The 14741-nt window shown below is 46.5% G+C and overlaps 1 protein-coding gene across 1 annotated transcript in view; it reads left to right on the plus strand.

Annotated features, from left to right (window-relative positions):
- The window catches only part of SYN3 (synapsin III), a 417649-nt gene extending 409603 nt beyond the window's left edge, over nucleotides 1–8046 (plus strand). The window contains exons 13-14 of the mRNA XM_081059169.1: nucleotides 4521–4812; nucleotides 7775–8046. Of these exons, the coding sequence (XP_080915295.1) occupies nucleotides 4521–4812; nucleotides 7775–7907 (425 nt within the window). The 3' untranslated portion in view covers nucleotides 7908–8046. The remainder of the gene's footprint in view (nucleotides 1–4520; nucleotides 4813–7774) is intronic.
- The last annotated feature ends 6695 nt before the right edge of the window (nucleotides 8047–14741 follow it).

Here is a 14741-nt window from a genome sequence, read left to right on the forward strand (position 1 = left end):
TCTTTCCCATCTATTTTCTCATGTTTAGCCTCCTAAGCACTGTACAGTGAAAAAACAGCGGTATTTTCTTCTCACGGAGGTAGAGGTTGGGGCCTTGTCCAAGGAAGCATGACAAGAAAATGGCGGGTTTACAAGCCTGGCCTTTCGGATCTCCTAGAAAGTGTCTGTTTCCTAGTACTCGTGGTGCCTGATTACAGATTTACCAGCCACCCGGCTAGAGCGAGAAAGAGAGAGAGAAAAACGGATCATCACATGTAAACTTGTTGATTAAAATTGTTCCTCCAAAAATATTCCAGCACTGCTATTTCAGTGACACTGTTTATTAGGGAATGCAAAAACTATCGATGATACGATGAAAAGAAATCATAACTGCCTTCCTCTCAGAATGTCAGCTGCTCGGGTGTCCTTACACACAGGCTGGCAGAGAAAAATCTGCCGGGTCCCCTCTTGCAGTCAAGCCTTCCAGGCACACTCACTGCTCTCATGCCAGCTTGCCGCTTCAAAGCACGTTTGCATCAAGAAGCCAGGCCAGGCCGTTTCACAGCAACCTTTCAAGGATCAGCCTTGGGCACTGAAATGGCTTCCTCTTGCACAGGTCTTAGCTAAAATGCCCCATTCATCTGTTTTGTCTCTGCTTGTCTTCTTGGAGGAGCAGGAAGCCGTTCAGAAAAGGGAAATGGCGTAATGTATACAACTGGACAGGTGAACTGAACAGGGATTCTTCAGAAGATAAACGTGTTTGAATCCATTTCCATGTCTCAGTACTTCTGCCGTCTTAGGCAACTCATGTCGCTCCTCCGAACCTCCCCAGGGATAAAGGAGGAAAGTACAGCTCCCTGTTTAGTTACGAGGAGCTGCCCCTGAGACAATGCAGGTGAAATGTCCGACAGAGGTGGCGCTTAGTAGGTGTTAGCTCCTACTACTAAGAGTTGACTATTAAAATCACTTCTATAACGTTTCCTATTTAAAACTTACTATTAATAACGTGTGTCTTACTAACAATGACAATCTACGTATTGTTCTTAATGGTTATAATTCACAATCCTTATAACGAATGCAGCCCCACCATCCTCCCGCCTGGCGACAGTTCTAAGTTACAAACGTTCAAAACCGACGTATTCATCACCCTGCCAGGCTCCTGGCTGTGCCTCTGCCTTACCCTCTCCTTTCCCACTCGGCCCCAGCACTTACTTTTTAAAACACATTCGAACAGAGCACTTTTTAAACAGAGAGCTACTGTATTCTGGTTTCCTCTCGGGCCCAGGGTAGAGACACGCTTGATAAAGAGATATTATTTTAAGGGACATGAGGCCAAACACACTTTTAGTGAAGTTGAACAACAATCCATTTAAAGCCAATTAGGATAATTAAAGAAAATGCTCATTGAATTCACATTCAGATCAAAAATAACAAGGCTAATTTAAAAACAATGCTGTCATTGAGTTTCCCAAATAACAAGATCACACTATTAACTTGTTTTGGAGCTCACTGTTTATTTTCAACTCCGTAACCCGTGAAGTTTTCGCTTAATAAGCCTCATCATATTTTAGCACCAATCCTGTGCTCAGGCAAATGCTTTCTGTACAGAAGTTCACGTTTTTGTGTGTGTGCTCAAATAAAACATACTACATTTCTTGCTTTGCCAAGAAGCTGAAAGTAATAACTCGAGTGTCTCGTGAGGAATCCCAGGTGTATAATAGGGACGCAACGAATAGTTAATAAATGAATGAGCGCATGTTCAGATTTTCCAAGGTATTGTCGGGGGCTGGTGCAAGGGGGAGAAGACTTAGGATAAAAGGAGGAAACAGATTCTTTTCTTTGACCTGCAGTGGGTTCAACACAAAAGTAAACCAGCCTTTTAAAATCAGGAGCTTTTACATAAACATCTAGGTATTTGCAGCTTCTCTTGATAAAGCAGCAGCAGAAACAATGGGCCTGAATTTCTATATAGCAACTGTCCCCTGAAATTAGGTGACAGCTGTTCCTGAGACAGGGCAAGGACTCTCCGTTAGCTTCCTCCCTATTGTCACTTCCACCAAGACTCGGAGTCCATTGCTGTTTTCTTCATGCTGCACCTCTTTAGAGATATAGGTCTCTGAACTATGTTTTTTTAATCTTAAGTGGGAAAATTTGTTAAAGCCATGGGATTTTTCTGACACTTGCCTGCTTTACTTAATGATTGTACCTGCCTGGCCCTATTAGCTATTTGAGTTTTGAGATCACGGGTCCTCCCATCTACTAGGAGATAGAGTCATGAAAGAGAAACAGAATGAATCTAAGCCACGTGCCATCAGTTGCTAACTTGAAGCTGCCATTCAATTCAACTTAGAAAATATTGCACAGGCTCACAAAAGCGCTCAAATTGGGAGGGGCATTTGATGATGAGTCCAAGGACCTCATTTTACAAATAAGGAAGCCCAGAGAGAAGCCCAGAGAGAAGTGATTTACTCACAGTCACATAGCAAGTTCGTGGCAAGGCTTGAGACAGGACATGGAGCTCCTGGTGCCAGCATGGTGTCAGGCCACCAGACATGCAGGTTATGCCCCCTGCAAAGGTGACCAGCTGTGATGATGTCTGAGGGGGAGGTCAGCTGAAATCTAGTCCTCGCTGCCCTTGTACTTCACTCAGAGCTGCCTCCACTGGAGGAAAGGACCCTTTCTGAATTCACACAAAGATGCAAGGACTCAGGGCAGCCCTGTGGGGTATAGGAGAGAGAGAGAGGCAGAGGGAGAGAGCGAGGGAGAGGGAGAAGAGGGAGGGAGGGAGGAAGACAAAAACAGGACTTTTGAGTCAAAAAGATCTAGATTTGAATCTTAGCTCTTCCCTTTCTTGGAAGTGACACCTTGAGCAAGTCCCAGTGTATGTGGGGCTCAGTTTCTTTGTAAAAATGGGGGTGTTGGTAATGCCTGACCCTCAGAGCTGTTGTGAGGATACACAGCCCACGGCCAAGGACATAACTGGTGCTCAGTAGAGACTGAGGAGCCCCAGCGAGGGAAACCCACATTATGAAAAGGCCACAGAAATGGGCTGCAGCCCCTTTTAACTCTCAGTGATCTCAGCTCTCTAAAGTGATCTCCACAAAGCACGGTGAGAATAACCCTGGGGCCGCCTACGGTCTCGGGAGCAGGGGAGAAGAGACCAGCAGGCAGGCAGTCTGCTTTGGCAAAGCAGCCGACAGTGAGAGGTCCTGACACCCCCGAGTTGAGGAGAGTGTACCTGGCTCACTTGGGGCCTTGGAACTCCACTCAGAGTCACCTCTGCGTGGCTAACACGTCTCTAAGCTTATGATGCCCCTTGGCTTGCAGGTGACCGTATGCTCTGTGCGGTGACAGAGAGAAGCCAGATCCTCTAGGAGCGTTCTGGGGCTCACAGAGTCACATTACGACACCTGAGTGAGGCTCGGTTGCCACCTCTGTGGGATGAGAAGAATGGTATCTTCCCTACCAGCCTCTGTCTCGATCAAACGATATTTTGCTTTTGAAAGTTCTTAGAAAAGTTGAGAGAGCTATCCAAGAGTTAAGGATAATTCTTGTCATTGCTCCAAAAGTAATACGTCTTTATTATGGAAAACACCAGTGAGCAGAGGAAGAGAATGAAAATCCTTCATAATCCCACCACGTTTGTCATCGTGGCTCAGTGCCTCGTGACTCAATGCCTGGGAAGCACATCGCGTACTTTCTATCACCTGGAGCCTGTTAGAAGTGCAGACTCACAGCCTCGGCCTGGATTAGTCAGCTCAGGCTGCCATAACAGAACAGAGACTGGGTGGCTTCAGCAGCAGACCTCATTTTCTCCCAGTTCTGGAGGCTGGAAGTCCAAGGTGAAGGTGCCAGCAGGGTTGACACTTCTCTCCATGGCCTTCTCCCTGTGTCGTCACACGGCCTTTCCTCTGTGTGCATGCCCCTGGTGTCTCTCTCTCCCTTCTTACAAGGACACCTGTCTTATCGGGTCAGGGCCCCACCTTTATAACCTCATTGAACAATAATTACCTCCTTTAAGGCCTTATCTCCAAAAAGAGTCACATTGAGGGTTGGGACTTCAAAATATGAATCTGGGGGAAACACAATTCAGTACATAACACCGCCCCAGACCTACTGTATCAGAATCTTTATTTTGACAAGATTCCCCTGTGATTCATGCACATTAAAGGTTGAGACACACTGGTTTTAGTGTATAACCTGCCGGTCTTTCTTTTTCACGTCGCTTGATACATGTGCCAAAGTGCAATCAAACTGTAGGTACTGTTTTATAAGTTGCTTGTTTTGTTTGACAGTATTCATTTAGCATCTATCAACAAAATCCCATTTTATTTCAGATTATTCTGCCACGTCACACATGATGACCACAGCATGTTCCATTATATGGATGTACCTTGATGTTCTTAATTAGTTAAGCATTTACGTTGTTTTCTGTTTTACAGTTATAAAAAACACTGTAATGAACATCCTCGAAGCAACGTTTGTGCGGCCGTATTTAGCCTAAGACAAATGTGAATGTAATTTTTTTTCCCCTCCTGTAGGGGGCCCTCGCCAAGCTCAGTCTCCTCAGCCCCCAAGATCTGGAAGCCCCTCCCAACAGCGGCTCTCCCCACAAGGCCAGCAGCCCCAGAGCCCCCAGTCTGGGTCCCCACAGCAGCAGCGATCGCCAGGCTCGCCACAGCTGTCCCGGGCAGCCACTGGCAGCTCTCCAAACCAGGCATCCAAGCCAGGGGTCACCCTCACCTCACAGCCCCGGCCCCCCGTGCAAGGCCGCAGCGCGTCCCAACAGGGTGAAGAGTCCAAGAAACCAGCACCACCCCAACCCCACCTCAAGTAAGTGCTTGGGGATTGGGGAGGGAGGGTAGAGGGTGGAGTTGGGGTGTGGGCAGAGCTGGGCTGATTCAGGGTCATGGACTCAGAGATAAAGGAGAATGCACTGAGGCCTCACCCACATTTTAAATGCTAGAAGGAGGCATCAAGGATGGAACTTGGGCGGCAGGTCGGGTGCAGCAAGGTGCGGGTATAGCTTAGGCCCCACCGTGATCCTCCAGACAGATGTGCATCGGTTATCGCTTGCTGTGTAACAAACCACCCCAACACTTAGTGGCCTAAGAACACAACCATTTTCTTTGCTCATGTTTTTTCGGTTCAGCAATGTGTTCTGTATTTGGCTCAGCTGAGAGGTCCTTCTGCAGGGTCTCCTGTAGAGTTGCCAGATAAAACACAGGATACCCAGTTTGATTTGAAATTCAGATACATAGCGAATAATGTTGAGTAGAAGTATGTCCTCAAACATTGCATGGGATATACGTATACTTTTAAAAGTTTTTGTGTTTCATCTGAAATTCAGATTTAAGTGGGTGTTCTGTATTTTTATTTACTAAATCTAGCAACCCTACTCTCCCAGGATCACTCGTAATGCTACCATCATCCGGCAGCTTAACTGGGGCTGGATGCTTTAACAGGGCCCCGTGCACACGTCTGGCTGTCAGCTGGGCCTTTGTCTCTCTCTCTCTCTCTCTCTCTCTCTCTCTCTCTCTCTCTCTCTCTCTCTCTCTCTCTCTCTCCTGCAAAGTCATGTTGCAAAAGGCTAGGGGACAGGAACAGAAGGCATTGTTGCCATCACTTTTGTAAACAGTCAGTCACAATATACATGCACATCCTCTCCCCTGTCGAGCCCATCTCTTGGTTCAAGGTCAGAAAGAGAGATCCCAATTTTGTTTTTTTGGGAGTTAGCATTTGGAGCTCTTTCAACTCCAAATGCTAATAGTGACAATCACAGTTTCACACTAGCATTGCTGTCTACTTAGTGTGTAGCCAGCATTTTTCCTAGTTGGGTTTTTTTTTCATACTCACAAACTTAGGAGCTAATAAATGTTATTATACCCATTTCACAGATGGGGATAATATTAAATAAGAGAAAGAGATTAAATAACTGGCCAAAGTTTCCACTGGTAGTAAGTAGAAGAGCTAGGATTGAACACAGGACATCGAGTCCATGGTCCATAATTTTTTGAGTAGGTAATACATTCACATGGCTCAAAGGTCTAAGATAGCAACTATATCAAAGCTGTGTACTGAAAAACCTTTGTCCCACCTCATTCCTATCCAATGCTGTCCTGCCACTTACTCCCCAGAAGTAACCACTTTTGTGTGTTTCTCCAGTGTTTTCTTACGTAAATCCAAAAATATGTGTTCTGATTCACACACACATACACACACACACACTTTTTTACACAGATAGTGTCACCATTCACACCATTCTGCTCCTTGATTTTTACGTTTAACAAGAAACCCTGGAGCTCTTCTACTCAGTTCCTCGAAATGCTCCCCTTTTCCTGGCTGTGTAGTATTCCACTGTCTAATTGTAGCATAATGTATCCAACTAATCCACCATCCATGGAAACTTGGTTTGCTCTTACAGAGAAGTATGCTATGAATAACCTTGAGCACACGCTGTTTCTTATATGTGCAGGGCCACCTGCAGAGAAAAGACCTGAAATGGTATTGTCGGATCAAAGGATAAATGTATTTTTGGTTTGATAGATATTAGCAAGTGGCTCTCCAGGCAGTCCGGCCTCGTAGTCAACAGCCCAGGCTCTAGAGTCAGAAGGCCTGGGTTCAGATTCCAGCTCTACCCTGTAAAATCTTCATGACCTCAGAAAAGCTACTTAACCTCTCTGCTGAAGTTAACATAACTTCTAGTTCGTCACTTGCAACAGGAAGATAGTATTTACCCCACAGGGTTATTACAAGGACGCAGGTAGTGCTTGGAACACAGCTGGCACCATTCAGCACGTCTGTGACAGCCTCTCACCATGTGCAGAGAGGCAGCCCAGCTAATCGCTGACAGGCGTGTTTTTGGGTTCAATGCAAGTCAGCAGATATTGATCAGATGCCGGCTCAGTGCCTAGTCTTGCGTAAAGCCCCATGTGGAATATGCAAGGGGTGAAAGACAGTCCCTGTTTTGAAGAGGATTTTGATTTTTGTATAGTGGTGACAAGACTGTGTGTGGATCCCTTAAACTGGTCATATATTTGTATCATCTCTGCCTATGTTTGTCACCTCCACTAGACTGTGCGCCTCTTGAGGGCAGGGCCTGAGTTGAATTCATCTCCACACCTCTGTCACCTAGCACTGGGCGGACACAAAGGTTCAAACACTGCGGTTCCAACAGTGGGCACCACGAGAATTCCAAAACAGGCTGGAATCAGGAATAAGGGCTTCAGGGAAGAGGTGGGAATTGAATCCCAGAGTGACAGAGTTAGACGAGGCCTGAGGGTGGGCCATTTTACCGGATGAGGTCAAAGAGGCCCTACGCTGTAAGTTACTTGTTGTCCAAAGCCAGAGGGGTAGGATGGCAAAGGGGGAGTCTACAAGAGGCCTCCTGATTCCCAAAGTGCTGGGCAATACAGGAGGAGCACCAGCACCCGATGATGACACAGCACTTTGCAGTTTACGAGGTGCGTTTGTACACACAGGCAGGAGAGTCGTCAAGCTGCTCTAATAACCCTGCCATCTGAGCCTCCTGGGTTAGTGGAAAGAACGTGTCCCCGTTCCTTGCCCCAATTTCTGTACCTAAAAAAGGAGGAAACCAGTAACCACTCTGCCAGTGAAACAATGTGCGGGGCTGTTCCCAGGATCGTGTAAGCATTGGAATGCCTGGTTTCTGGTCTTAATACCCTGGTGATGGCTGGCCTCGCCCACCTGGCTTCCAGGCAAGCCCCCCCGCAACTCATTTCCTTGGGAGTCCAGCCCCTGTCTCCCCCCAACCTCCCTTGCCTTTCTGTTTCAGCAAATCACAGTCCCTGACAAACAGCCTCAGCACAACTGACACTTCCCAGCGCGGGACCCCAAGTGAAGACGAGGCCAAGGCTGAAACCATCCGCAACCTGAGGAAGTCTTTCGCCAGCCTGTTCTCTGACTAACTCTGTGCATTCGGGGGGGGGGGGGGGGTGCTCTGTTACCCTCTCCCCTGTCCTGCCTCATCTTCCTTCTCAGCCTTGGTTCCTGATGGGAACAGAATGGAGGGCCTGAGAATATACTTTCTAAATGCCTTTGACCCAGGAACTGAGTATGTATGTGTGTTCCCACGTCCCTTCATCATGACATTCCAGTGTCGTCCAACTGAGTGGTGGGACTCTGAGAGCCTCCGGGTTCCACAAAATGGGCCTTAGGCCAGATATCCCATCATCCTGCCACTCAGATGCTTGCTTCCTTGCCTCAGCTAACCGGGTGAGATGTCTGTGCTAGTTTTCACATCTCTTGTTCGAGTGTTTCTTGCCTTTGGGCGAAGGTCCCCCTCGAGGCCTTGCCCCAGCTCCATCCAACGCAGACACTGCAGTCGGACCTCAGCAACATAGGAGGCAATAATCTTTTAACAGTGTTTTGCCAACAAAAGGAGAAAAGCCCAGCCAGGAGAACCTATCACCCACCCATGCCTAGTTCCATCCAGGCTTTAGACAGACCACCCCTCAGACCAGGCAGGCAAAGGCCCCCATCTCGCCTAACCACCTGGGGTCCTTGAGGACAATGGAAAGAAACCAGATCCTGTGTGACAAGAGAGGCCTTTCAGAACACAACAGAAATGCTGCTCACGCCCGGCATGGACAGCCACGAGCTGACCACAGATTCTTTTAGGAAGCGTTACTAGTTCCCGGAGGAGAGAGATGCCCGCAGTGTCCCCAGGAAGGAGTTAGGTTAGGGCTCCTCCACCCTTGCTGTTACACCACCAGGAATTCTTTCTGAATTCCTACCAGGAATGTTGTTTCCTCCTCAAGGCGCAATTATAGTAACTTCTAGGTGGGCATTTCACCAACTCTGTACAGCATTTGGTAGGTTACTCAATTACAAAAGATACCCATGGCCAAACATATTTAGGAAACACTGTTTATATATCCTTTTTTCTTTCTTTCTTCCTTTTTTTTCTTTTTTTCTTTTTTTTCTTTTTTTTTTTTTTTTTGAGATTGGTAGTACACATGACATGACAAAGGCTCTTGGAATTCCTGCAGCAAAGATATTAACCTTATGTTTCACCCGAACTTATTGGACTAAACAAGTAACTCCAGAGCTGGAAAGCGTCGTCCTGACTCCCTTTCCTGTGCGATTTCCCCTGTATCAGACTGCCTCCTAGGCTCAGATGGGGAGCAAGGGTGTCCCCAGTCACCAAGCACCTGGTGCTAGAAACATTGTAGGTGCCAGCATCAGCTTCCTGGCCCCCCAACGAGGCCAGGATATTAAAACATAGCCATGTTATCCCCTGATAGCCCCCCTTGAGACTTAAGTCTTGTCTTCCCCTCACTGTTTACAAGGAAGGGAGAGAGGGAGTATGGGTGAAAATGAAAGTCTCCTTGGCTCGGAGCTACATACTGAATAGAAAGAAGAGTGAGGGAAAACTTGTGGGGCGTGCTGTGGCATCACAAAGACCTCACTTTTAGAAGATTAAGAAACCAGAGAACACCTCAGGCAATTGTCACTCTTCTACGGTGGAGATTAAGATGGGAAAAAGTCAATTGCACCCACTTCTCATTTAGTAATAAAATACAGCTCAAAACACACAACAAAGACACACGTTCCCAAAGTGTGCGTATAGCTCACTTCATGTCAGACCAAAGCAGTCAGAATTTCCTGTCAGAAGGCCCAAACCTGTGTCGCTGTGAGTCTCCCCAAGTGTTCTGAATGCGTGTGGTAGTTAGCCCTGAGCTGAGCTGTGTGGGAAAGCTGCTCTCTGAGAAACAGGGTGGGTAGAGTTCCTTATAGCCAGGGACCCACTACTTTGGTGGGCAAAACTAGTGGTTTCGCACGCAGTGACCACATGGCTTCCATTTTCCCATTTTCCTAAATTCTGTCCCTTGTCCCTAAAAACATCTCAACATTCCAACTGTATCTCCCACATAGTCCAACTACAGTAGCACAAACACCTTTACCCGGCCAGACATTCTGATTTGTATAACCACGCACAGATGGTCCAGGACCTAACCCCAGTTTATAACCAACACATTTAAATAAAGTTTCCCCGTTGGTCTGTGTCTGTATGGCGGGACCACAAATGGTCTCGTGGAGACCACAGATGCCCAAAAAGACTGTTTTGTCCTACAGGCTAGAGCATCCCTTCCAAACATCCAACCTTTAGTAACTGACATTTTTAAAATGAGAAAGGACCAAAAGCAGGGGTAAGAGGAGAGTCACGCTGGAGAGATTCTGAAAGGTTGTGTTTGGTTTTTTTTTGGCTTTGTGTCACCACTGTGACCCAAAGACTAGCATTTTCCCTCCCAGCTGACTTGGTGAGGCTAAAATATCTGACAAAGATCCATTTGTTGTGTGCGAACGTGTAGCACAATGAGTGGGGGGTTAAATACGCAGCATCAGGGGACACCTCCGCCAGCCAGAGAAAATACCTTCTTCCACACCATCCTCCGAGGAGCATGAGAAAATGGTAGCGTAGTTTCATTAACTGTAAAATCAGCTTTCTTGTCCATTAATTCTGTGTTCTCTACATCATTACTGCATTCCCTCCCAGCGTTCAGTGCCTGCTGATGGAGCACCTAGTTTTACCTCTGTAAAATGTCAGGGGTGACGGGCCTTCTTCACGCACATGGTCACAGGTCCTGCCTCAAACCCTGGGAGCTGAGCAGCACCTCCCTTCTGGAAGTTCTCCAAATTTGCTGTGAGAGTTTAAGAGAAGAGCAAGCTGGTGCAGGTATCTCGGAAGTGATCTAGGTGAGTCGAGCCAAGGCACACTGCTTGGCACACAGTAGGTGGTCAGGACATGTTTAGATTGGAATTGATAAAATGTAAACAAAGTGTTTGGATTGAAGAAAAAGTCTATTTTTCTCAGGGTATCAATGCAAGGAAGTCACTTGCCCAGAAACAGAATCAAAGCAGCAGGGAGATTAGGAAGAGGAGGTAAGACGCTGAAGAAAATCTATGGCAGGTTTTTTACCCTCGAAAAGAGGTTTCAGACTCTAAACTGAGTCAAAGAGGAATGGGAGCAAGCAGAATCGGGGGGTCCTGAGACCTCCCCCACAGTGAGCATGGCCCACATAGCGCTGAGGGGACAGCAGGTCTGCCACAGCTGGGATGGGAGGGGACAAGGTGCCATTGTCAGCCTGTCAGAGGAGGCTGTGGTGAGCAGACCAGGCCAATACCTGTTTGTACAGTGAAGGCCCAGGACCAAGGACACCCATGAGCACACACACACCTACACCACACACTGGACACATGTGGGGACAGAGCCCCAGAGAGCAGTTTCCAGGCTCTCGGCCTCACGTGGGAAGGTGCTGGCTCAGGTAGTAGGTGGCCGTCAGCTGTAACTAGTTGGTCATCAGCTGTAATCAGTGAGCCGTTGGCCACTAATATAACTGCCGTGGCTGAGCTAGCAAGTGCGGATTGCAGTTAGCAGGAGGTTGGTTGGTTGGTTGGTTGGCAGAAAAGCGAATGGCAGATTGCAGAATCTGCGAATCGTGTGGCTCCTGCTTCCTGTGTCTCCAACCCAGCCACCAGCCAGAATATGGGGTTAGCAAGCATGGATGGCAGATTGCAGATCGTGTGGATCCTGTTTCTCCAACCCAGCCACTAGCAAGAATATAGTGGTATGACTCCCCTACCTGTGGCTCCGTGGGTGTTCCTTTTTGGCCTAGCCACATCCTGCGTTCTTTTGCGGGGAGAGGGACCAGAGACCCCGCATGACACCCCGCCTGACAGCACAGCAGAGCTTCCCACACAGCACAGCCCGGGTGGAGCCACCCGCAGGCACAGTGCCCGTTCAGAACCCTGCCCCTCCCGGTGCTGCAGAACAGACTGAGCTCCGTGTTTCATTCAGCTTCATAACACACGCGGGCAGCTCGTTGTATGTGTTTAGTTGGTGGAAGGCTGCAGGTTAGAGTCCCAATGAAAGCTGGTTAGGTCAGCCGTACAGATAGAAGCAGTAACTTCCTCATGTCCCGAATGTTTTTATCCTGGAGAACAAGCTGGCTGGTTACTAACTACAATGACAAGTGTGAAAGCTGTCTTTGACTCCTAAGCAGTCACTGATTAAATTCAGAATTTCGGTCTAACTTTTAGACTCTAACAGAAGGCGGTGGTTTGGTTAGAGAGAAACTGGAAGGTTGGGCAGAAAGCAAGTCACATCAGTCCATGAACCAAACAATGCATACAGGGCACAGAGGCTCCCTGTGTTTCCCCAGACAAAACATGCAGCCACGATGGATGACACCTGGACACTTAGATCGTATTCAGAGCTCTCTCCACCGGCAGGCCAAGAGGAAAATGTCTGGGAAATGTTTTTGAAAATTAGTGAGGCATTCCTTTGAGGGAAAACCAATCAAAACTAAACATTCCTTCTATAACGTGTGTGTGTATTCATCCTTTAAAATCCTAAATACCTTTTCATTGTTTTTATTCTGATTGATCCTCCCACTTTTAATTTCTATTTCCAAACTCTCGTATGTTAGGTATCTCCTCTCTGTGGTCTTTCTTTGAATCTAGAGCAGAAGTTAACATTTCCTTGCCTCACAATAAACATTTCACCTATTTTGCTATGGAATAGCAGAAATTTAAGTGCTATAACTAATTGGGGCATCCCAGGGGGAACATTTCAGTTAGGAGTAAACCTTTATTTTACATGACGTACCTAGTTTCCCAATAATCTTATCCACTCCATGTCTTCTACAGTCAAGAGACTATCAAGGGCGTATTAACCATGTTTATGCTTACAGCACAGCAGAGGATTGGGACCCGCCCCCCTCTTCCAAGGCTGACTCAGCAGCTACTGCCCAGGGCAGGAGAAAAGACAAACCTTGGTGCTGGGCCCTGAGTATAGGGAGCAAAGGGAAGAGTGTCCAGCTCCATCAGAATAAGAATTACAAAGATACTAGACTCAGCAGTGCTCTCAGGAATTGGGCAGAGCCAAGAAAGAGTGAGAGAGGACAGATTTCAACTGTTTTTACATAGGGAATCACAAACTCTTAAGTTGGAAAGAGAGGCTACCTCCTCCCATGATTTGATCTTGTCATGTGAAACCGTATCTTTCATTTATAAGCAAAGACTGGGCCGGGCTGGGGGAAGCGAGCTCCTGTTAATAAAAATAAGTAAAAGGGGAAATAAAGGGTCACAAAGTCCTTAAGGCTACAAGCCAATGATGTAGAACAGCATCTTACTAAAATGCTTACCCGCTCTAAACTATCCTGTTTCCTTTATGATGTATCAAAGTGATGTCAGAAAATGAGTGATTGGGCTACAGCCAAACCATGACTTTGTTCTCATCCACCAGCAATATATAAAGCTCAGCAGTCTCAGTCTAATGAAAAGAACGTAGGATTTTACAAGCTTCTAACTATAAGTTTAGCTATTCAAGAGGGAATGCTTTGAGGGTTAAGAATTTAGAATAAACTATTGGGAGAGGATGCAAATTTAGGTGCATGGCACATTGCCAGTATCCGAAACTAAGGTTTCTAACACGTGCCAGTAAGTCCGAGGTGAGGTTGGAAAGTGGCATCTGTACCTGGGGGACACCAGCACCCTTCACGGACCTCTTATGGACCATTCGAAAATGACTGCATTTGGAAAACTCCTTGCTTTCTAGTATTTGGTGCTTCTGATCATCACTGTCCTCCCACTCCCTCTACACACGCACACACCCACTCACTCCTCACAGTGCAACCTGCACAGAGGGCACAGAGAGATACACTGTAGAACTAGGATGTATTTGGACCCATCCAAGCTTCAGGGGGACTCGTTCAGCCCAGACCCAATCAAAGCCATACGGCATCTAGTGGACCCTCGTTTTTAAAAAGCTGTCCTCTAGCTCAGAGATTACATAATACCACAGAAAATGTCAACAGCCCCAATCCTCTGCCTATACATTAAGCTACTTAAGGTGACGTGGCCTCTGGAAAATCATATTGACTGAATTTTCTCCACTGTGATGGAAAAAAAGACAATACATATCTGTAGCAAAAAAATATTTTCACATGTATGTGGGACTCAAAATATTCTTGCAGCACAGCACATTCCAAGCCATTTCCTTATATGCAGAACAGTTTTGTTATTTTTCTAAGCAGGAAGACGTTGGCAATATTCTGAAATAGTTTCTGCAGATACTAATAGTGTTTTATTCCTGTGTTGTGATTCAGGTTTTAATTTGCCACTATAGCATGTTTCTATAGTTGTTTGTATGGTAAGACTCTTGTTTGGCCTTTTTGTTGTTGTAGAAAAAAATAAATCTTGAATTTTGTGTATTTTAAGTCTTAAAAACAAAAATGTTCTTCAAATAGTAAGAGGCTATCTTTGAAGAACAAGTACCTGACCACTCAAAGCTGTAACACTTTGTTGTTAAAAGATGTCATCTATATGATTACAAATTAGGCACCAACAGATGGGGGGGAAAAAGTCGTAACTCCACTCCAGAAGCGAGAAACGAGTCATCCGACAGTGCTACTTCAGAGCCCAGGACGTGTCACTGCGGAACCTGAGAGAGTGCTGCAGGGAGGGAGGCGGTGGGTCGAGTTGGTGGGTGTCCAAAGCACCCACCCCAAGTCCAGTTCAACCTAACTAGCTCTCCTTTTATTCATTTTATAAATCAGGCTTCTGCAAGCTATTTCACTTGAAGAAAGGGTGCCATTCAAAAATAAAAATCCCCTGCAACAATCCAATGACAGTGAATAGGTTCTCCGATCATTCTGAAATGTCCCAATATTGCTGTAAAGCTGTTCCGAATATTTATTACGTGAATTTCTGTAATAAAAGTCACGACTGCCATGAAA

Source organism: Rhinolophus hipposideros (genome assembly GCF_964194185.1).
Source record: "Rhinolophus hipposideros genome assembly, chromosome: 9".
Classification (NCBI taxonomy): domain Eukaryota; kingdom Metazoa; phylum Chordata; class Mammalia; order Chiroptera; family Rhinolophidae; genus Rhinolophus; species Rhinolophus hipposideros.